Source organism: Oncorhynchus mykiss, chromosome 29 (genome assembly GCF_057628025.1).
Source record: "Oncorhynchus mykiss isolate SJ-2025 chromosome 29, ASM5762802v1, whole genome shotgun sequence".
Classification (NCBI taxonomy): Eukaryota; Metazoa; Chordata; class Actinopteri; order Salmoniformes; family Salmonidae; genus Oncorhynchus; species Oncorhynchus mykiss.
The window spans coordinates 17134197-17158179 of NC_143050.1; the positions used below are offsets into that span (position 1 = coordinate 17134197).

Sequence of the window (23983 nt, forward strand, 5' to 3'; positions counted from 1 at the left end):
ACAAAAGTGGTAACTGGAAACAACAACGAGATTCATTAAAATAAAAATAAATTAACATTTATATTAATCATAAAACAACAGTGGTATGGATCCTACAGCCTTCTGAGACTCAACAACCCTGAAGCAATTATCAGCAGACAAACAATTATTACTAAAAACAGTGGTTACCCAAAAATAAATATCAGACACTGTTAAAACATTAGCACAGAGAAAAGCACCAGGAATGGATGGCTTTCCCATACAATTATATTCAACATGTTGGGACAAAGTAGCCCCCCTATTTACACAAATGACAACACCCGACACTCAATTCAGTACTCCCTAGTTCCACGTATCAAATAGTTATCTAGAGAGTCCCCTGCTGATTATACATTTAATAAATTGTGACAATAAAATAACAGGGTTTATTAAAAATAGACACTTACAAACAAATACAAGAACATGTTTCAGTTTAATACAATACTCAAAAAAACAAGATATAGATTAATTAATGATGTCTGTTGATGCCGAATGGCGTTAGACCATCTTGAATGACCTTTTCTTTTCAAAACTTATTTTCAAAACTTTGGAAACTTTGGAACTTTCCAGTTGAAATAATACATTATCTGATGAAATCACTTTAGAAAGGGGCACAAGACAGGGATGTCCCCTCTCCCCCTCTTGTTTGCACTGGTAATTGAACTGCTTGTAGAAGAATAAGACAATACCCAAATGTAACAGGTATCAGTATTGGTAAACATTTTTATAAACTAAACTTATTTGCAGATGATTCCCTGATATTCCTGACCAATATTGAAAACTCAATGACACCTTTACTAAAAATATTTTCAGAATACTACATAATCTCAGGATATAAAATTAATGTGGAAAAAAGGAAATAATGGCATTAGGAAAAGAAAAATAATAATTCATGATTTACAGCAATCATTTAACTGGACCACAAAAAAAATATAAACTACTTAGGATGCTTAATAAGTGACAACAAACAAGTACATAAAGATCATTTTATCCCATTACTCAACATTATGAAAGCAGATCTAATTAAATTGAATAATCTTCCCATAAATCTTACAGGTGGAATAAACCTCTTTGGAATTGCATGGCTGCCAAACTTTTCGTATTTATTTTCTGTAATACCAATTTCCACACTGAAGACATTCTTTAAAAAAGTATACTCGGTCATAACCTGTTGAGGTTGTGGACAGGTGTTTTTTATACTGGTAACAAGTTCAAACAGGTGCCATTAATACAGGTAACAGGTGGAGGACAGAGGAGCCTCTTAAAGAAGAAGTTACAGGTCTGTGAAAGCCAAGAATCTTGCTTGTTTGTAGGTGACCAAATACTTATTTTCCACCATAATTTGCAAATAAATTCATTAAAAATCCTACAATGTGATTTTCTAGATTTGTTTTCTCATTTTGTCTGTCATAGTTGAAGTGTACCTATGATGAAAATTACAGGCCTCTCTCATCTTTTTAAGTGGGAGAACTTGCACAATTGGTGGCTGACTGAATACTTTTATGCCCCACTGTAATTAAAAAGTAATTTTGGACTGATCAATGTAGATAGTTTTAAATACATGCAACTTTTAAGTTGCATATCACAACATTTCGATTTTAAATATTTTCGACATCAGAGCAACCTTGAGGGAATATTATTTGAGTCAGAAAAGGATGTTCACATTTTTTTATTTAACTTGGCAAGTCAGTTAAGCACAAATTCGTATTTTACAATGACTGCCTACCCCAGCCAACCCCCCCCCTAACCCGGACGACGCTGGGCTAATTGTGCGCCGTCCTATGGGACTCCCGATCACGGCCTGTTGTGATACAGCCCGGGATCAAACCAGAGTCTGTAGTGACACCTCTAGCACTGAGATGCAATGCATTAGACCGCTGCGCCACTCGTTAGCCTATGATGATGTATGACAGGGAAGATATACAAAACCTTGCAGAGAGCATATCCAAATTACAAAAATACACTGAGAGGACAAAACATTAAGGACACCTTCCTGAAATGGAGTTGCACTCCCCCCCCCCCCCCCTTTGCCTTTAGAACAGCCTCAATAAGTCAAGGCATGGAGTCTGCAAGGTGTCGAAAGCTTCCACAGGGATGCTGAATGTCCTTTGGTTGGTGGATCATTGTTGTTACACACGGGAAACTGTTGAGTGTGAAAAACCCAGCAGGGTTGCAGTTCTTGACACAAACCGGTGCACCTGGCGTCTACTACCATACCCCGTTCAAAGGCACTTCAATATTTTGTCTTTCCCATTCACCCTCTGAATGGCACACATACACAATACATGTCTCAATTGTCTCAAAGCTTAAAAATCCTTCTTTAACCTGTCTCCTCCCCTTCATCTACACTGATTGAAGTGGATTTAACAAGTGCCATCAATAAGGGATCATAACTTTCACCTGGATTCACCTGGTTAGACTTTGTCATGGAAAGAGCAGGTGTCCTTAATGTTTTGTACACTGAGTGTATAAACTATTGGAACCAATACTTAAAAACAACTGATGTTGGCACAAGATGGAGGGAAAGTTGGAGCATAACTAACGCAATTACAGTTAACGAAAATGTACTCTTAATCCAGTATAAACTAATGTATAGAATTTATTATACAAGAGACACAATTCACAAATTTTACAGCACAACGTGTCTTAAGTGTAAAACTAAGAATGACTCAATGGTCCATGCTTTCTGGAAATGCTATAAAGTCTGGAAGTTGTGGGTGGAGCTAGAAAGTTGGCTGTCAGAAGTATTACAATATACTGTAAAGTTAGTTTTAATCCAGTTTTAATCCACATGGCATATGGGGTGTAGTGAGATAATCCATCTGTCTTCCTAACCAAGACATGGCATATTGGGTGTAGTGAGATAATCCATCTGTCTTCCTAACCAAGAAATGGCATATTGGGTGTAGTGAGATAACCAATGGGCTGGATGATTCTCTTCTCATCACTTATCTTCAAAATACATATACTTAAACACACAAAACAAAACATATATGAACACAATGGAAAAATCGAATAATTTATTATTGAAATACAGTTGCTGGGCATCGGGATAACAAATGGATACAATTTAAGGCCAAGTGGCAAATGGTAATGCAGGCACTGGGGATGGGGGTGTGAGCATGCGGGTCTGGGCAGATGAGATGAAGTCATTGTTTGTGTGCATAGGTAAGTTGTTGTTCGTATCTATAATTTTGTATATGTAGTAAAAAAAAAAAATACAGCCTCCCGAGTGGCGCAGTGGTCTAAGGCACTGCATCGCTGTGCTAGCTGTGCCACTAGAGATTCTGGGTTTGAGTTCAGGCTCTGTCGCAGCCGGCTACTACCGGGAGACCCATGGGGCGGCGCACAATTGGCCCAGTGTCATCCGGGTTAGGGGAGGGTTTGGCCGGCAGGGATGTCCTTGTCCCATCGCGCACTAGCAACTCCTCTGGTGGGCCAGATGCAGTGCACACAGTCGCCAGGTGTATGGGGTTTCTTCCTACACATTGGTGTGGCTGGCTTCAGGGATACGTGGGCATTGTGTTAAGAAGCAGTGTGGTTGGGTTGTGTTTCGGAGGACGTACGGCTCTCGATCTTCCCCTCTCCTGAGTCCGTACGGGAGTTGCAGCGATGAGACAAGACTCTAACTCCCAATTGGATACCATGAAATTGGGGGGGAAAAAATAACAAATAAAAAATATAAAAAAGTAATACCCCCTCACCACCCCTTCTCTGGTCATGCTACATAGAGCCATGAGCCTGAGCCAGATCTAGAGGCCTGTCCTGCTCAGTGAGAATCCTCCAGCCATCCCTCCCCATCCCCATCACTGGGCCAGCATGGGCTCCAGATCACAATCCTCCTACAGCTCCTCCTAGGCAAATTCAGCATTAATGTTTGATCAGCGCCAAAGAGCAGTGAAAATAGCTGCTCTTCAAGGATATATTAATAGTTTATGGAAGAGCAATGTGAAAACATCCCCAGTAATATCTCTGAGACTAGGTGGGCCATGCAGGCAGTAGTCATTGGTGTGTGTGCTGACTCTCTGTGGGGTTTTTGACAAAGTGTACATTATTATTTCTGTCAAGACGTCATATTCTAATATGGCAACCGTGATGCTAGGCCAGCCGAGCAAGATGAAGAAGGCCAATTTAAGACATGTTAGGCTCAGCAGCTCAATTCCTCACATCCCCATTTCTACTTTTCTGCCTGTTTTCACAGCTTGTGGTCTTAAGTGGGCATCATGGAATAATTTTAGACAAAACAATTGAAAAAAGACAGTTGTTTGTTGCTTGCCCCTGTATATTAAAAAAAAATGTTGGATGGGTTCAGAGAAACAGGAGATGCTCATTTTAGGGGCAGTGCATTAACACAGTACAGAGTACACTGCCTGCCTGTCTGCCTGCCTGTCAGTCTGCAGAGCGACTCTGCCCCTAAATAGGTCTGTGTTTATACTACATACAGTGAAGGATAAGGAATGCCTTGGCGCCCGTGAAACGTCCATCTTTAGTGGTCTGACCACTCGGCAGTCCTGGAGCCATCCATTAGTCAGGTGACTAGCAGGGGACCACATCCTTGTGGGAGGGAAAGGAAGGGAACTTCCTGCAGTCAACCTGCTGATGACGTCATGCATGTACTCCAGAGATATAGTTAACTAACAATGCACATGCTTTTACTTTGTACATACGGCACAGGAGGTTGGTGGCTCATGGAGGACAGGCTCATGGTAATGCCTGGAGCGGAATCGGTGGAATGGGGTCCAATACATGAAACACATAGCTTGCATGTGTTTGATGCCATTCCATGATTTTCGCTCCAGACATTATTATGGGCCGTCCTCCCCCCAGCAGCCTCCACTGATATACGTATCCTTTCACTTCTAGTGCATTGATTCTAGATCCCAGTGCTGACAGTATAGTGAATTGTACGTTCCCTGATGAATAGATAGAGTACTCATGGCATCATAGTCTGCTTTATGTTACAGAGCCCAATGCCTGAGGTTGTTAACATAAATCATCAAATTCATGAATATGCCCTTTGGCCTTCAAAGTGGTGTAGCCTTTATGACGTGTTCCTTGTAGAGTACCATGAGTCAGAGGTGCCATTGATGAAGCCCTGTCGTCCTGTCTCTGTGGAGGAATACTGGGATGCATTCAGAAGTGTTGTTTAAATGAGCTGCGTGCTGAAAACTCTGAACATTCTCTGATTTGTTGATGCAAGCACTGATTATTCATTCCACCTTGTCTGCGAACCAGACAGGGACCTGATTGGTCTGTGTTTTTACTGCAGTGGTTAGATCTGGCCCGCGTCTGGGTTTTGTATAATTATATATATACAGTACCAGTAAAGGTAATATCTGTCCCGCGTCTGGGTTTTGTATAATTATATATATACAGTACCAGTAAAGGTCATATCTGGCCCGCGTCTGGGTTTTGTATAATTATATATATACATACAGTACCAGTAAAAGTCATATCTGGCCCGCGTCTGGGTTTTGTATAATTATATATATACAGTACCAGTAAAGGTAATATCTGTCCCGCGTCTGGGTTTTGTATAATTATATACAGTACCAGAAAAGGTAATATCTGGCCCGCGTCTGGGTTTTGTATAATTATATATATATACATACAGTACCAGTAAAGGTCATATCTGGCCCGCGTCTGGGTTTTGTATAATTATATATATATATACATACAGTACCAGTAAAGGTCATATCTGGCCCGCGTCTGGGTTTTGTATAATTATATACATACAGTACCAGTAAAGGTCATATCTGGCCCGCATCTGGGTTTTGTATAATTATATATATACGTACAGTACCAGTAAAGGTCATATCTGGCCCGCGTCTGGGTTTTGTATAATTATATATATACATACAGTACCAGTAAAGGTCATATCTGGCCCGCGTCTGGGTTTTGTATAATTATATACATACAGTACCAGTAAAGGTCATATCTGGCCCGCGTCTGGGTTTGTATAATTATATACATACAGTACCAGTAAAGGTCATATCTGGCCCGCGTCTGGGTTTTGTATAATTATATACATACAGTACCAGTAAAGGTCATATCTGGCCCGCGTCTGGGTTTGTATAATTATATACATACAGTACCAGTAAAGGCCATATCTGGCCCGCGTCTGGGTTTTGTATAATTATATATATACAGTACCAGTAAAGGTCATATCTGGCCCGCGTCTGGGTTTTGTATAATTATATACATACAGTACCAGTAAAGGTCATATCTGGCCCGCGTCTGGGTTTTGTATAATTATATACATACAGTACCAGTAAAGGTCATATCTGGCCCGCGTCTGGGTTTGTATAATTATATACATACAGTACCAGTAAAGGTCATATATGGCCCGCGTCTGGGTTTTGTATAATTATATATATACGTACAGTACCAGTAAAGGTCATATCTGGCCCGCGTCTGGGTTTTGTATAATTATATATATATACATACAGTACCAGTAAAGGTCATATCTGGCCCGCGTCTGGGTTTTGTATAATTATATATATATATACATACAGTACCAGTAAAGGTCATATCTGGCCCGCGTCTGGGTTTTGTATAATTATATACATACAGTACCAGTAAAGGTCATATCTGGCCCGCATCTGGGTTTTGTATAATTATATATATACGTACAGTACCAGTAAAGGTCATATCTGGCCCGCGTCTGGGTTTTGTATAATTATATATATACATACAGTACCAGTAAAGGTCATATCTGGCCCGCGTCTGGGTTTTGTATAATTATATACATACAGTACCAGTAAAGGTCATATCTGGCCCGCGTCTGGGTTTGTATAATTATATACATACAGTACCAGTAAAGGTCATATCTGGCCCGCGTCTGGGTTTTGTATAATTATATACATACAGTACCAGTAAAGGTCATATCTGGCCCGCGTCTGGGTTTGTATAATTATATACATACAGTACCAGTAAAGGCCATATCTGGCCCGCGTCTGGGTTTTGTATAATTATATATATACAGTACCAGTAAAGGTCATATCTGGCCCGCGTCTGGGTTTTGTATAATTATATACATACAGTACCAGTAAAGGTCATATCTGGCCCGCGTCTGGGTTTTGTATAATTATATACATACAGTACCAGTAAAGGTCATATCTGGCCCGCGTCTGGGTTTGTATAATTATATACATACAGTACCAGTAAAGGTCATATATGGCCCGCGTCTGGGTTTTGTATAATTATATATATACGTACAGTACCAGTAAAGGTCATATCTGGCCCGCGTCTGGGTTTTGTATAATTATATACATACAGTACCAGTAAAGGTCATATCTGGCCCACGTCTGGGTTTTGTATAATTTTATATATATATATATACATACAGTACCAGTAAAGGTCATATCTGGCCCGCGTCTGGGTTTTGTATAATTATATATATATATACATACAGTACCAGTAAAGGTCATATCTGGCCCGCGTCTGGGTTTTGTATAATTATATATATATATATATATATACACATACAGTACCAGTAAAGGTCATATCTGGCCCGCGTCTGGGTTTTGTATAATTATATATATATATATACATACAGTACCAGTAAAGGTCATATCTGGCCCGCGTCTGGGTTTTGTATAATTATATACATACAGTACCAGTAAAGGTCATATCTGGCCCGCGTCTGGGTTTTGTATAATTATATACATACAGTACCAATAAAGGTCATATCTGGCCCGCGTCTGGGTTTTGTATAATTATATATATACAGTACCAGTAAAGGTCATATCTGGCCCGCGTCTGGGTTTTGTATAATTATATATATACATACAGTACCAGTTAAGGTCATATCTGGCCCGCGTCTGGGTTTTGTATAATTATATATATACAGTACCAGTAAAGGTCATATCTGGCCCGCGTCTGGGTTTTGTATAATTATATATATACAGTACCAGTAAAGGTCATATCTGGCCCGCGTCTGGGTTTTGTATAATTATATACATACAGTACCAGTAAAGGTCATATCTGGCCCGCGTCTGGGTTTTGTATAATTATATATATACAGTACCGGTAAAGGTCATATCTGGCCCGCGTCTGGGTTTTGCATAATTATATATATACATACAGTACCAGTAAAGGTCACATCTGGCCCACGTCTGGGTTTTGTATAATTATATATATATACAGTACCAGTAAAGGTCATATCTGGCCCGTGTCTGGGTTTTGTATAATTATATATATATACATACAGTACCAGTAAAGGTCATATCTGGCCCGCGTCTGGGTTTTGTATGATTATATATATACAGTACCAGTAAAGGTCATATCTGGCCCGCGTCTGGGTTTTGTATAATTATATATATACAGTACCAGTAAAGGTCACATCTGGCCCGCGTCTGGGTTTTGTATAATTATATATATACAGTACCAGTAAAGGTCATATCTGGCCCGCGTCTGGGTTTTGTATAATTATATATATATATAGTACCAGTAAAGGTCATATCTGGCCCGCGTCTGGGTTTTGTATAATTATATATATACAGTACCAGTAAAGGTCATATCTGGCCCGCGTCTGGGTTTTGTATAATTATATATATACAGTACAAGGAAAGGTCATATCTGGCCCGCGTCTGGGTTTTGTATAATTATATACATACAGTACCAGTAAAGGTCATATCTGGCCCGCGTCTGGGTTTTGTATAATTATATACATACAGTACCAGTAAAGGTCATATATGGCCCGCGTCTGGGTTTTGTATAATTATATACATACGGTACCAGTAAAGGTCATATCTGGCCCGCGTCTGGGTTTTGTATAATTATATACATACAGTACCAGTAAAGGTCATATCTGGCCCGCGTCTGGGTTTTGTATAATTATATACAGTACCAGTAAAGGTCATATCTGGCCCGCGTCTGGGTTTTGTATAATTATATATATACATACATACAGTACCAGTAAAGGTCATATCTGGCCCGCGTCTGGGTTTTGTATAATTATATACATACAGTACCAGTAAAGGTCATATCTGGCCTGCGTCTGGGTTTTGTATAATTATATACAGTACCAGTAAAGGTCATATATGGCCCGCGTCTGGGTTTTGTATAATTATATATATACATACAGTACCAGTAAAGGTCACATCTGGCCCGCGTCTGGGTTTTGTATAATTATATATATACAGTACAAGGAAAGGTCATATCTGGCCCGCGTCTGGATTTTCTATAATTATATACATACAGTACCAGTAAAGGTCATATCTGGCCCGCGTCTGGGTTTTGTATAATTATATATATACAGTACCAGTAAAGGTCATATCTGGCCCGCGTCTGGGTTTTGTATAATTATATATATACATACATTACCAGTAAAGGTCATATCTGGCCCGCGTCTGGGTTTTGTATAATTATATACATACGGTACCAGTAAAGGTCATATCTGGCCCGCGTCTGGGTTTTGTATAATTATATACAGTACCAGTAAAGGTCATATCTGGCCCGCGTCTGGGTTTTGTATAATTATATATATACATACAGTACCAGTAAAGGTCATATCTGGCCCGCGTCTGGGTTTTGTATAATTATATATATACATACAGTACCAGTAAAGGTCATATCTGGCCCGCGTCTGGGTTTTGTATAATTATATACATACGGTACCAGTAAAGGTCATATCTGGCCCGCGTCTGGGTTTTGTATAATTATATTTATATACAGTACCAGTAAAGGTCATATCTGGCCCGCGTCTGGGTTTTGTATAATTATATACATACAGTACCAGTAAAGGTCATATCTGGCCCGCGTCTGGGTTTTGTATAATTATATACAGTACCAGTAAAGGTCATATCCTGCCCGCGTCTGGGTTTTGTATAATTATATATATACAGTACCAGTAAAGGTCATATCTGGCCCGTTTCTGGGTTTTGTATAATTATATACAAACAGTATCAGTAAAGGTCATATCTGGCCCGCGTCTGGGTTTTGTATAATTATATATATACAGTACCAGTAAAGGTCATATCTGGCCTGCGTCTGGGTTTTGTATAATTATATATACACATAGAGTACCAGTAAAACGTGTGGACACACCTACTCATTCCAGGAGTTTTCTTTATTTTTACTATTTTCTACATTGTTGAATAGTAGTGAAGACATCAAAACTATGAAATAACACATATGGAATCGTGTAGTAACCAAAAAAGTGTTTATCAAAAGTAGCCACCCTTTGCCTTGATGACAGCTTTGCACACGCTTGGCATTCTCTCAACCAGCTTCCCCTGGAATGCTTTTCCAACAGTCTTAAAGGAGTTCCCACATATGCTGAGCACTTGTTGGCTGCTTTTCCTTCACTCTTTGGTCCAACTCATCCCAAATCATCTCAATTGGGTTGAGGTCAGGTGATTGTGGAGGCCAGGTCATCTGATGCAGCACTCCATCACTCTGCTTCTGGGTCAAATAGCCCTTACACAGGAGGTATACACTGGGTCATTGTCATGTTGAAAAACAAATGATAGTCCCACTAAGAGCAAACCAGATGGGATGTCATATCGCTGCAGAATGCTTTGGTAGCCATGCTGATTAAGTGTGCCTTGAATTCTAAATAAATCACTGACAGTGTCAACAGCAAAGCACCCCCACACCATCACACCTCCTCCTCCATTCTTCACGGTGTGAACCACACATGTGGAGATCATCCGTTCACCTACTCTGCGTCTCACAATGTCACGCCGGTTGGAACCAAAAGTCTCAAATTTGGACTCATCAGACAGAAGGACATATTTCCACCGATCTAATGTCCACTGCTCGTGTTTCTTGGCCCAGGCAAATCTCTTCTTATTGGTGTCTTTTAGTAGGGATTTCTTTGCAGCAATTTGACCATGAGGGCCTGATTCACACAGTCTCCTCTGAACAGTTGATGTTGAGATGAGTCTTTTACTTGAACTCTGTGAAGCATTTATCTGTCATCAAGGCTGTCATCAAGCTGTCATCAAGGCAAAGGGTGGCTACTTTGAAGAACCTCAAATATAAAATATATTTAGATTTATTTAACACTTTTTTTGGTTACTACATGATTCCATGTGTTATTTCATAGTTTTGATGTCTTTACTATTATTCTACAATGTAGAAAATAGTAGAAATAAAGAAAACCCCTGGAATGAGTAGGTGTGTCCAAACTTTTGACTGGTACTGTATATATACAGTGTATTTGGAAAGTATTCAGACCCCTTGACTTTTTCCACATTTTGTTACGGTAGAGCCCTATTCTTAAATGGATTAAATAATTTTTTTTGTCATCAACCTACACACAATACCCCATAATGACAAAGCAAGACAGGTTTTTAGTAATTTTTTCAAATGTATAAAAAAATAAAACTGAAAATGTCACATTTACATAACTATTCAGACCCTTTACTCAGTACTTTGTTGAAGAACGTTTGGCAGTGATTACAGCCTCGAGCCTTCTTGGGTATGACGCTATAAGCATGGCACACCTGTATTCAGGGACTTTCTCCCCATTCTTCTCTTCAGATCCTCTCAAGCTCTGTCAGGTTGGATGGGGAGCGTCACTGCACAGCTATTTTCAGGTATCTCCAGAGATCTACGGACAATTGCTTCGACCTCATGGCTTGAGACCTTATATAGGCAGGTGTGTGCCTTTCCAAATCATGTCCAATCAATTTAATTTACCACAGGTGGACTCCAATCAGTTTGTAGAAACTTATCAAGGATGATCAATGGAGACAGGATGCACCTGAGTCTCATAGCAAAGGGTATTTTTATTTTTTATATTTTTTGCAAACATTTCTAAAAACCTGTTTTCGCTTTGCCAAATACAGGTGTGCCAAGCTTGTAGAATCACACCCAAGAAGACTCAAGGCTGTAATCACTGCCGAAAGTGCTTCAACAAAGTACTGATTAAAGAATGCACCTAAGTCTCATATGTAAATAAGGTATTCATATTTTAAAAAAAATTACATTTGCAAACATTTCTAAAAACCATTTTTTTCTTTTTGCCAAATACAGGTGTGCCAAGCTTGTAGTATCATACCCAAGAAAACTCGAGGCTGTAATCGCTGCTAAAAGTGCTGAGTAAAGGGTCTATGTAAATGTCATATTTCAGTTTTTTTCACGACTGGGCAGGGACGCAGCCATTGGTGGGCCTAGGAGGGCATAGGCCCACCCACTTGGGAGCCAGGCCAACCCATTGGGGAGCCAGGCTCGGCCAATCAAAATACATTTTTCCCCAGAAAAGGGCTTTATTACAGACAAAAATACAAAATCTGAACCTACACTGTATATACAAAAGTATGTGGACACCCCTTCAAATAAGTGGATTTGGCTATTTCAACCACACCCGTTGCTGACAGTTGAATAAAATTGAGCACACAGCCATGCAATCTCCACAGACATACTGGCAGTGGAATGACCTTACTGAAGAGCTCAGTGACTTTCAACGTGGCACCGTAATAGGATGCCACCTTTCCAACAAGTCAGTTCGTCAAATGTGTTTACGTATAGTGCGTAAACATCGTCTGTCCTCGGTTGCAACACTCAGTACCGAGTTCCAAACTGCCTCTGTAAGCAACATCAGCAAAATAACTGTTAGTCCTGAGCTTCATCAAATGGGTTTCCATGGCCGAGGATCCACACACAAGCCTAAGATCACCATGAGCAATGCCAAGCGTCAGCTGGAGTGGTGTAAAGCTCTCCACCATTGGACTCTGGAGAATGAATCACGCTTCACCATCTGGCAGTCCAATGGTCGATTCGGGGTTTGGCGGATGCCAGGTGAACACTACCTACCCCAATGCATAGTACCAACTGTAAAGTTTGGTGGAGGAGGAATAATGGTCTGGGGATGTTTTTCATGGTTCGGGCTAGGCCCCTTAGTTCCAGTGAAGGAAAATCTTGATGCTACAACATACAATGACATTCTAGCCGATTCTGTGCTTCCAACTTTGTGGCAACACTTTGATGAAGGCCCTTTCCTGTTTCAGCATGACAATGCCCCCGTGCACAAAGCGAGGTCCACATAGAAATGGTTTGTCGAGATCGGTGTAGAATAACGTGACTGGCTTGCACAGAGCCCTGACCTCAATCATCCCCATCGAATACCTTTGGAATGAATTGAAACGCTGACTGCGAGCCAGTCCTAATAGCCCAACATCAGTGCCCGACCTCACTAATGATCTTGTGTCTGAATAGAAGCAAGTCCCCACAGCAATATTCCAACATCTAGTGGAAAGCCTTCCCAGAAAAGTGGAGGCTGTTATAGCAGCAAAGGGGGGAACAACTCCATATTAATGCCCATGAGTTTTGAATGACATGTTCAACGAGCAGGTGTCCTTTGGTCATGTAGTGTATCATAGATGTATGTTTCACAAGTTTGGATAGCACAGTACAGTACATTAAGTAGAGCACATTAGTACAGTACAATACAGTACAGTAAAGTAGAGTATATTAGAGAAGAGTTGAGTATACCCTACTTTACTGTACTGTACTGAACTCTACTGTAATGTACTGAACTCTACTGCACTGTACTGAACTCTACCCTACTTTACTCTGCTGTGCTGTGCTGTATTGTACTGCACTCTACTCTACTGTGCTCTGCTGTGCTGGGCTGTGATGTCCAAACGTGTGAAATATGAGGATTATGAAATGCATAATTATGTAATACAGATCAGAGCCTATGATGTAATTCCGTTACTGTAATTCCGTTACCGGATGTGAATCCACTTCCCTTTACTGTATTTGAATAACCAAACTAGATTTGTTCAAACTCACGGTGACATGTTTAAGCTGAAGTTTAAGTTGAATTTATTTGCACCAAAACAAATCAATAAAATTAGCAGTGTGCAGGTGTGGTTGGAAGCCGAAGGGCTTGTATGAAAACCACATCACAAAAAAAACATATATACAATACATAAGTACGCAAATAGAAAAGGTTTGTTAAAACGAATGTAGCACAGTACGTCATAGCTAAAACCCTATTCTTTCTGCAGACATCTTTCACTCTTAATTCAGAGCAGATATTAAACTGTTACTGTAATTCCGTTCCTTAAGTTTGTCTCTGCACAGTTCTTTCACAAAATGTATTTTTGTAAATGATTGTAAAAAAAAGTACTTGTTAAAAGTAGTCCTTGTGCATAGAGTTGAATGGCTTGTTAAACTTTTTAGTCAATGGCTTTTGTTTGGCATACATTTGGAATTGCCCTCGTGTTAGGTTAGAGAAATCAGTAGACATTTTCTGTTCAAAGATACCAACTAGCATTAGCCACTCAACACCAGCTGATTTTGTTGGGCTGGGAAATACAAACTAAGTTCATCTTCATTTCAAAGCTTAATTTGAGTATTTTAGCATTACTCTAAGCTATTCTCTGGTGGTGTGCAGGATAACCAGACTGCAGGGCGGTAGACAGACCCTCCTGTAGTCTGTAAAAGTGAATCTACATCTCACTCCTCGTGGGGAGACTAACACAATCAAACAGAAGCCCTCATATGCATTCAGGTATATCCAGAAAAACTCACCAATACATTAACAAGTGCAGGAGGAAGCTTTGTGTTGACTGTTTCAGTCCTCCAGGGACATGGCTACTTTAGTGTCTTATCACTGAAAACATACATGTTCCATGCTGAGGCCTGAGGATGTAACAAACTCTCCATAAACACCTACATATAGGCTTCTAATCAACACATATATACACACGCTAACACACACACACGTTTGTTTACTATCGTTGTGGGGACCAAACAATTGATTCCCATTCAAAATCCTATTTTCCCTAACCCTAACCCTTAACCAAACCCTGACGCTAATTCTAACTCTAGCCCTCACCGAATTAATCTAGTTTTACTATCCTTGTGAGGACCTCTGGTCCCCACAACTATAGTAAAACCAAAAACACACACACACAGATATTTGATGTCTCAAAGGCTCCTTCTACCTCTATATATGAGAGATTTCCCATGGTTCGGGAGTAAATCCTGTGCTGCCTGCTGGTCTTTGTCCACTAATGTAGGTCTCCAGTCTGAGAGGCTGTGTGACAGGCCCTGATTCAGAGACTACATCACATGATGGGCCTCAGGGCAAGGCTATGAAAAGATCCTAAAATGGAGGATGGAGGGATTGAGGATGAAAGAGGGGACCCCAGCTCTCTCTCTCTCTCTATCTCTCCATCTCTCTCTGTATCCCTGTTGTGATTTCACAGTCGAACAAAGCATTTTGACATCAATAGCACAATTCAAGCACCAAATGGATCAGTAGCTCGCATCCTTCTAACAGCCTGAGAAAAATGTGCTGTCATATTGAAGGTTGCTCTTCATTGACTTTTACTAGTTTACGTTGAAGAGGGAATTACTGTAATCTGTTGCTGTTTTCTAATCATCTTAATCTGTAGTGCACAGGGTTGACCCTAACCTTCACTTAACCACATTTATCCTCTCTGAGCCTTTCAGATGACTTTCCCATCTTCATCTGAGTCCCCTCTCCACATTACCTAAATAGGCCAATGTTCCTGATGATGTTGGAATCCCTAACTCTCGGGCTGCTTTACTGCAAACTGCAGGTCTGGCTCACTGTTCTGTATGCTGCTTCTATTCCTACAGGGCCCACTGTTTCCTATGCAGAGCATGCTCTTGTCAATCTCATTATATTACCCTGGTCCTGGTGCTCCAGGAGAGGGCTCCCTAAAGCCTGCAGCTGGAATAATAATGGAACAGAGCAGCAGAGAAAAACAAGAACCACTGCTTCATATTATATTACTGCCCTAACCTGTTAGCTCCTTACTGGTCCCTACCCTAACCTGGTCCCTACCCTAACCTGGTCCCTACCCTAACCTGGTCCCTGCCCTAACCTGGTCCCTACCCTAACCTGGTCCCTGCCCTAACTGCTCTCTGCCCTAACCTGTTAGCTCCTTACTGGTCCCTGCCCTAACCTGTTAGCTCCTTACTGGTCCCTGCCCTAACCTGGTCCCTGCCCTAACTGCTCTCTGCCCTAACCTGTTAGCTCCTTACTGGTCCCTGCCCTAACCTGTTAGCTCCTTACTGGTACCTGCCCTAACCTGTTAGCTCCTTACTGGTCCCTGCCCTAACCTGGTCCCTGTCCTAACTGATCTCTGCCCTAACCTGGTCCCTGCCCTAACTGCTCTCTGCCCTAACCTGTTAGTTCCTTACTGGGCCCTGCCCTAACCTGGTCCCTGCCCTAACTGCTCTCTGCCCTAACCTGTTAGTTCCTTACTGGTCCCTGCCCTAACCTGGTCCCTGCCCTAACCTGTTAGCTCCTTACTGGTCCCTGCCCTAACCTGTTAGCTCCTTACTGGTCTCTGCCCTAACCTGTTAGTTCCTTACTGGGCCCTGCCCTAACCTGGTCCCTGCCCTAACCTGTTAGCTCCTTACTGGTCCCTGCCCTAACCTGGTCCCTGTCCTAACTGCTCTCTGCCCTAACCTGGTCCCTGCCCTAACTGCTCTCTGCCCTAACCTGTTAGCTCCTTACTGGTCCCTGCCCTAACCTGGTCCCTGTCCTAACTGCTCTCTGTTAGCTCCATACTGGTCCCTACCCTAACCTGGTCCCTGCCCTGACCAGGTCCCTGCCCTAACTTGGTCCCTACCCTTACTGGTCCCTACCCTAACCTGGTCCCTGTCCTAACTGCTCTCTGCCCTAACCTGGTCCCTGCCCTAACTGCTCTCTGCCCTAACCTGTTAGTTCCTTACTGGGCCCTGCCCTAACCTGGTCCCTGCCCTAACTGCTCTCTGCCCTAACCTGTTAGTTCCTTACTGGTCCCTGCCCTAACCTGGTCCCTGCCCTAACCTGTTAGCTCCTTACTGGTCCCTGCCCTAACCTGTTAGCTCCTTACTGGTCCCTGCCCTAACCTGTTAGCTCCTTACTGGTCCCTGCCCTAACCTGGTCCCTGCCCTAACTGCTCTCTGCCCTAACCTGTTAGCTCCTTACTGGTCCCTGCCCTAACCTGTTAGCTCCTTACTGGTTCCTGCCCTAACCTGTTAGCTCCTTACTGGTCCCTGCCCTAACCTGGTCCCTGCCCTAACTGCTCTCTGCCCTAACCTGGTCCCTGCCCTAACTGCTCCCTGCCCTAACCTGTTAGTTCCTTACTGGTCCCTGCCCTAACCTGTTCCCTGCCCTAACTGCTCCCTGCCCTAACCTGGTCCCTGCCCTAACCTGTTTGCTCCTTAATGGGCCCTACCCTAACCTGGTCCCTGCCCTAACTGCTCCCTGCCCTAACCTGCTCCCTGCCCTAACCTGGTCCCTGCCCTAACCTGGTCCCTGCCCTAACCTGTTAGTTCCTTACTGGGCCCTACCCTAACCTGGTCCCTGCCCTAACTGCTCCCTGCCCTAACCTGGTCCCTGCCCTAACCTGGTCCCTGCCCTAACCTGTTAGTTCCTTACTGGGCCCTACCCTAACCTGGTCCCTGCCCTAACTGCTCCCTGCCCTAACCTGGTCCCTGCCCTAACCTGGTCCCTGCCCTAACTGCTCCCTGCCCTAACCTGGTCCCTGCCCTAACCTGGTCCCTGCCCTAACTGGTCCCTGCCCTAACCTGGTCCCTGCCCTAACCTGGTCCCTGCCCTAACTGGTCCCTGCCCTAACCTGGTCCCTGCCCTAACCTGGTCCCTGCCCTAACCTGTTAGTTCCTTACTGGGCCCTACCCTAACCTGGTCCCTGCCCTAACCTGGTCCCTGCCCTAACCTGGTCCCTGCCCTAACCTGGTCCCTGCCCTAACTGGTCCCTGCCCTAACCTGGTCCCTGCCCTAACTGCTCCCTGCCCTAACTGGTCCCTGCCCTAACCTGGTCCCTGCCCTAACCTGGTCCCTGCCCTAACCTGTTAGCTCCTTACTGGGCCCTGCCCTAACCTGGTCCCTGCCCTAACCTGGTCCCTGCCCTAACCTGTTAGCTCCTTACTGGGCCCTGCCCTAACCTGGTCCCTGCCCTAACCTGTTAGCTCCTTACTGGGCCCTACCCTAACCTGGTCCCTGCCCTAACCTGGTCCCTGCCCTAACCTGGTCCCTGCCCTAACCTGGTCCCTGCCCTAACCTGTTAGCTCCTTACTGGTCCCTGCCCTAACCTGTTAGCTCCTTACTGGTCCCTGCCCTAACCTGGTCCCTGCCCTAACCTGGTCCCTGCCCTAACCTGTTAGCTCCTTACTGGGCCCTGCCCTAACCTGTTAGCTCCTTACTGGGCCCTACCCTAACCTGGTCGCTGCCCTAACCTGGTCGCTGCCCTAACCTGGTCCCTGCCCTAACCTGGTCCCTGCCCTAACCTGTTAGCTCCTTACTGGGCCCTGCCCTAACCTGGGCCCTGCCCTAACCTGGTCCCTGCCCTAACCTGTTAGCTCCTTACTGGGCCCTGCCCTAACCTGGTCCCTGACCTAACCTGGTCCCTGCCCTAACTGGTCCCTGCCCTAACTGCTCCCTGCCCTAACCTGGTCCCTGCCCTAACCTGGTCCCTGCCCTAACCTGTTAGCTCCTTACTGGTCCCTGCCCTAACCTGGTCCCTACCCTAACCTGGTCCCTGCCCTAACCTGTCCCTGCCCTAACCTGTTAGCTCCTTACTGGTCCCTACCCTAACCTGGCCCCTGCCCTAACCTGGTCCCTACCCTTACTGGTCCCTGCCCTAACCTGTTAGCTCCATACTGGTCCCTACCCTAACCTGGTCCCTGCCCTGACCAGGTCCCTGCCCTAACCTGGTCCCTACCCTTACTGGTCCCTGCCCTAACCTGTTAGCTCCTTACTGGTCCCTACCCTAACCGGGTCCCTGCCCTGACCAGGTCCCTGCCCTGACCAGGTCCCTGCCCTAACCTGTTAGCTCCTTACTGGGCCCTGCCCTAACCTGGTCTCTGCCCTAACCTGGTCCTTACCGTAACCCGGTCCCTGCCTTAACCTGGTCCCTGCCCTAACCTGGTCCCTGCCCTAACCTGGTCCCTGCCCTAACTGGTCCCTACCCTATCTGGTCCCTGCCTTAACTGGTCCCTACCCTAACTGGTCACTACCGTAACTGTAGCCGAGGAGACATGCCTTGAACACACATTCTAAATCGCTGGCCCAATTGCCTCAAATATTGACATTTAGGACAGAGATGCCTGAGAGAATGTTTTGTGAAATGTAACAGACACCATAGTGTAATGGAACACAATGTAACAGACACCACAGTCTAATGGAACACAATGTAACATACACCATAGTGTAATGGAACACAATGTAACAGACACCATAGTGTAATGGAACACAATGTAACAGACACCATAGTGTAATGGAACACAATGTAACAGACACCATAGTGTAATGGAACACAATGTAACAGACACCATAGTGTAATGGAACACAATGTAACAGACACCATAGTGTAATGGAACACAATGTAACAGACACCATAGTGTAATGGAACACAATGTAACAGACACCATAGTGTAATGGAACACAATGTAACAGACACTGGAATTGTGAGCTATGTTCCTGAAACATGTAGTGTCATAAACATTGATTTATTTGAATGTCAGTATTTCTATATCTGGGAGTGTCTGTCTGAACTGAGGCTGGGCTGAATCTCGGATTATCATGTTACACAGGCAGAATACTATAAATAGGCTACAAAATACAGTACAAACTGCAATAGTTCATGCTGTTACATGAGAATATGTGTCAATCAGGGATGCAAGGGTTTCACTATGCTGAGGACTAGATATTCTGTTTACAGATGATGCCAGATGAAGTCAGATGTGTACTGGTGGATTTATCTCCTCCTATATGAATGTAAGTCGATGGGCTGCAGTCTATATACTGTAAACTTTCTTGTCAGTTTCTCTCCATCAGTTTGGCAGACAATTGGAACAGCATCTCAGCAAAGATGTTTAATCTACTTAGTGCAGAGCTTCTGTTGAATGTAGTAATTTAGATTTAAACATGGTTTTATAGCTAGATGTTTTCCAGTCTGTGAGTCTTGTGATTGGATTGTTTTTTCTTTGGCACACGGCAGATCTGAAACATTACACAGAGTAGTTTCTGAACACAGAGGCCTTCCTTCAAGAAAAAGATTAGGAACCAGAGAGTGAAACTATGACAGGAAATTGTAGGTTTATGTAGAGACAGATTATGGATATTGTGCCCCCCTGGAGCACAGAGAGAGCCCTTCTTGTGACCCATGGGGATTTAAACACGCTGGCTAGAGGTTGGTCATGCCTCTACTGACAGCAAACATTACACAGTGAGGGGGAGAGAGACAGCCGTTCAAAGGCTTTATCTTGTGGCGTTATGTTGAACTCCTGATGAAGTCTAAGGCAACTCATACAGTATGTGTTACAGCATTTGTACTCACGTTCAAAACCACTACCAACGTTCCTCACATTTCTTGATTCAGTTATTGAGATTGAAAATCCGTCTCTAAATGGGGGCTGGATGTTGATGGATGTTGATGGATGTTGGATGTTAATGGTTGTTGTTGGATGTTGTTGGATGTTGATAGATGTTGGATATTGATGGATGCTGATGGATGTTGGATGTTGATAGATGTTGGATATTGATGGATGCTGATGGATGTTGGATGTTGTTGGATGTTTGATATTGATGGATGCTGATGGATGTTGGATGTTGATGGATGCTGATGGATGTTGGATGTTGATGGATGTTGGACGTTGATGGATGTTGATGTGTTGTCAGCCTGCAGTGTGCAGAGGGAGTTGTGGACCTGTAGGCAAGGCTCTCTTCTCCTTTTCCAGTTTGATCCTAAGAATCTCTTAATTTCTATTATAGCACCATGCTAAACTTGCTAAACATGCTAAACCTCTCTCTTGTTTTTCTTTCTTCCAAGGAGATTGTGAGTGTCACTAAAGATGTCCGATAGAGTCGATATTGAAGAGAAACCGCCAGCCCCTCCCTTGAGAATGAACAGTAGTTCCCGAGACTCTACATCAGTGAATCACGGCTCCAAACCTCTCCCAATGGCTCCTGAAGAGAAGAACAAGAAGGTCCGCCTGCGCTCCATCTTCCCTGGAGGAGACAAGAGTGAGCAGACAGCTGCATATCACACTTTAATGTAGAACTAGAGTCCTGCATGAGCTTCTCCTGACCTCATGACCTAAACAGGAAAAACAAGGCCTGGAGTTGTTTTGGGTTTCCAGGAAAATTGTGTCCCTAGACATCACCATTGGCTCACGAGGTCCATTGACAACAAGGAACCCGTTGATCAGTGATAGAGTAACATCACACCTTTATGAGGGTTAGGAGCCCTCTCTAAGTTATGCAATTCGAGAAAGGGGTATTGTATGTATATTTAAGCTCCACCCTCGGCAAAGAGTGAAACAATCAGAGTTATATCAAAGTTGCTAGAGACATATAATCCGTGTAAAGACAGTACTTGTTCTAAAAATATTTTGAATCTCTGCTCAGGAATAATACGACACTGATTTGAAAATGTATCTCTTTAAAATGTCGGTGTACTATGTATCAGAACTAGATCTGAATGTTCTTTTTGTTTTCTCCCGTGCAGCGAACAAGAAGAAGGAGAAGGAGCGCCCTGAGATCTCCCTGCCCTCAGACTTTGAGCACACCATCCATGTTGGCTTTGATGCTGTTACAGGGGAGTTCACTGTACGTACATCTTTGACAGATCAACGTTCCAGTAAATATATTTAAGTACATTTAAGTATATACATTTAAGTATATTTAATACGGTACATCACAGACAAGGAAGGTGTACAGTGAAGGTTTCGAGTATACCCTTAAATGGCCCATATTACCACTGCGTATTAAAAATAAACAAGACATGAACATTTGTGCCGTGGTAGCTATGAAGTCACAGAGTGGATCTGACCTCTGACCTATGACCTGTGACCTCTCTCAATCAGGGCATCCCAGAGCAGTGGGCGCGGCTCCTTCAGACCTCCAACATCACCAAGCTGGAGCAGAAGAAGAACCCTCAGGCCGTGCTGGACGTGCTCAAGTTCTACGACTCCAAAGAGACTGTCAACAACCAGAAATACATGAGCTTCACCCCCGGAGGTAAGAACACACAAACACAGATGCTGCTGTCTGTGTTTCAGATCATCTCTCTGCCTTACATTTCTGAATAATTGAGTTAGCGAAAATATGCTGCTATGGTGAGCAAAGGCTTTGAATATTTATTGAAGAGTCTACAGTACATGCGGTCAGATCTCATAGCTACCACACACACTTTTCCATGTCTTGGTTATATATAACTGTCAGTGTGTTGTCATCTTGGTTATATTTAACTGTCAGCGTGATGTCATCTTGGTTATATTTAACTGTCAGTGTGTTGTCCTCTTGGTTATGTTTAACTGTCAGTGTGTTGTCCTCTTGGTTATATTTAACTGTCAGTGTGTTGTCCTCTTGGTTATATATAACTGTCAGTGTGTTGTCCTCTTGGTTATATTTAACTGTCAGTGTGTTGTCCTCTTGGTTATATTTAACTGTCAGTGTGTTGTCATCTTGGTTATATATAACTGTCAGCGTGATGTCATCTTGGTTATATTTAACTGTCAGTGTGTTGTCCTCTTGGTTATATTTAACTGTCAGTGTGTTGTCCTCTTGGTTATATTTCACTGTCAGCGTGATGTCATCTTGGTTATATTTAACTGTCAGTGTGTTGTCCTCTTGGTTATATATAACTGTCAGTGTGTTGTCCTCTTGGTTAAATATAACTGTCAGTGTGTTGTCCTCTTGGTTATGTTTAACTGTCAGTGTGTTGTCCTCTTGGTTAAATATAACTGTCAGTGTGTTGTCCTCTTGGTTATGTTTAACTGTCAGTGTGTTGTCATCTTGGTTAAATATAACTGTCAGTGTGTTGTCCTCTTGGTTATATTTAACTGTCAGTGTGTTGTCATCTTGGTTATATTTAACTGTCAGTGTGTTGTCCTCTTGGTTATATTTAACTGTCAGTGTAGTGTCCTCTTGGTTATATTTAACTGTGTCATCTTATTTATATTTAATTGTCAGTGTGTTGTCCTCTTGTTTATATTTAACTGTCAGTGTGTTGTCCTCTTGGTTATATTTAACTGTCCGTGTGTTGTCCTCTTGGTTATATTTAACTGTCAGTGTGTTGTCCTCTTGGTTATATTTAACTGTCCGTGTGTTGTCCTCTTGTTTATATTTAACTGTCACTGTGTTGTTCTTTTGGTTATGTATAACTGTCCGTGTGTTGTCCTCTTGGTTATATTTAACTGTCAGTGTGTTGTCCTCTTGGTTATATTTAACTGTCAGTGTGTTGTCCTCTTGGTTATATTTCACTGTCAGTGTGTTGTCCTCTTGGTTATATATAATTGTCAGTGTGTTGTCCTCTTGGTTATATTTAACTGTCAGTGTGTTGTCCTCTTGGTTATATATAATTGTCAGTGTGTTGTCATCTTGGTTATATATAATTGTCAGTGTGTTTTCCTCTTGGTTATATTTAACTGTCAGTGTGTTGTCCTCTTGGTTATATATAATTGTCAGTGTGTTGTCCTCTTGGTTATATATAACTGTCAGTGTGTTGTTCTTTTGGTTATATTTAACTGTCAGTGTGTTGTCATCTTGGTTATATATAATTGTCAGTGTGTTGTCCTCTTGGTTATATTTAACTGTCAGTGTGTTGTCCTCTTGGTTATATTTAACTGTCATTGTAGTGTCTTCTTGGTTATATTTAACTGTGTCATCTTATTTATATTTAATTGTCAGTGTGTTGTCCTCTTGTTTATATTTAACTGTCAGTGTGTTGTCCTCTTGGTTATATATAACTGTCAGTGTGTTGTCCTCTTGGTTAAATATAACTGTCAGTGTGTTGTTCTTTTGGTTATGTATAACTGTCCGTGTGTTGTCCTCTTGGTTATGTTTAACTGTCAGTGTGTTGTCCTCTTGGTTATATATAACTGTCAGTGTGTTGTCATCTTGGTTATATATAACTGTCAGTGTGTTGTCCTCTTGGTTATGTTTAACTGTCAGTGTGTTGTCCTCTTGGTTATATATAACTGTCAGTGTGTTGTCCTCTTGGTTAAATATAACTGTCAG

General features: G+C 42.7%; 1 protein-coding gene across 2 annotated transcripts in view; it reads left to right on the forward strand.

The window, feature by feature from the left end:
* LOC110509413 (serine/threonine-protein kinase PAK 3) overlaps positions 1-23983 on the forward strand; it is an 87807-nt gene that overhangs the window by 18050 nt on the left and 45774 nt on the right. For both annotated transcript variants that reach the window (XM_036967364.2, XM_036967363.2), the window contains exons 2-4: positions 20793-20986; positions 21471-21571; positions 21829-21982. In XM_036967364.2, the coding sequence (XP_036823259.2) occupies positions 20815-20986; positions 21471-21571; positions 21829-21982 (427 nt within the window). In that variant the 5' untranslated portion in view covers positions 20793-20814. The remainder of the gene's footprint in view (positions 1-20792; positions 20987-21470; positions 21572-21828; positions 21983-23983) is intronic.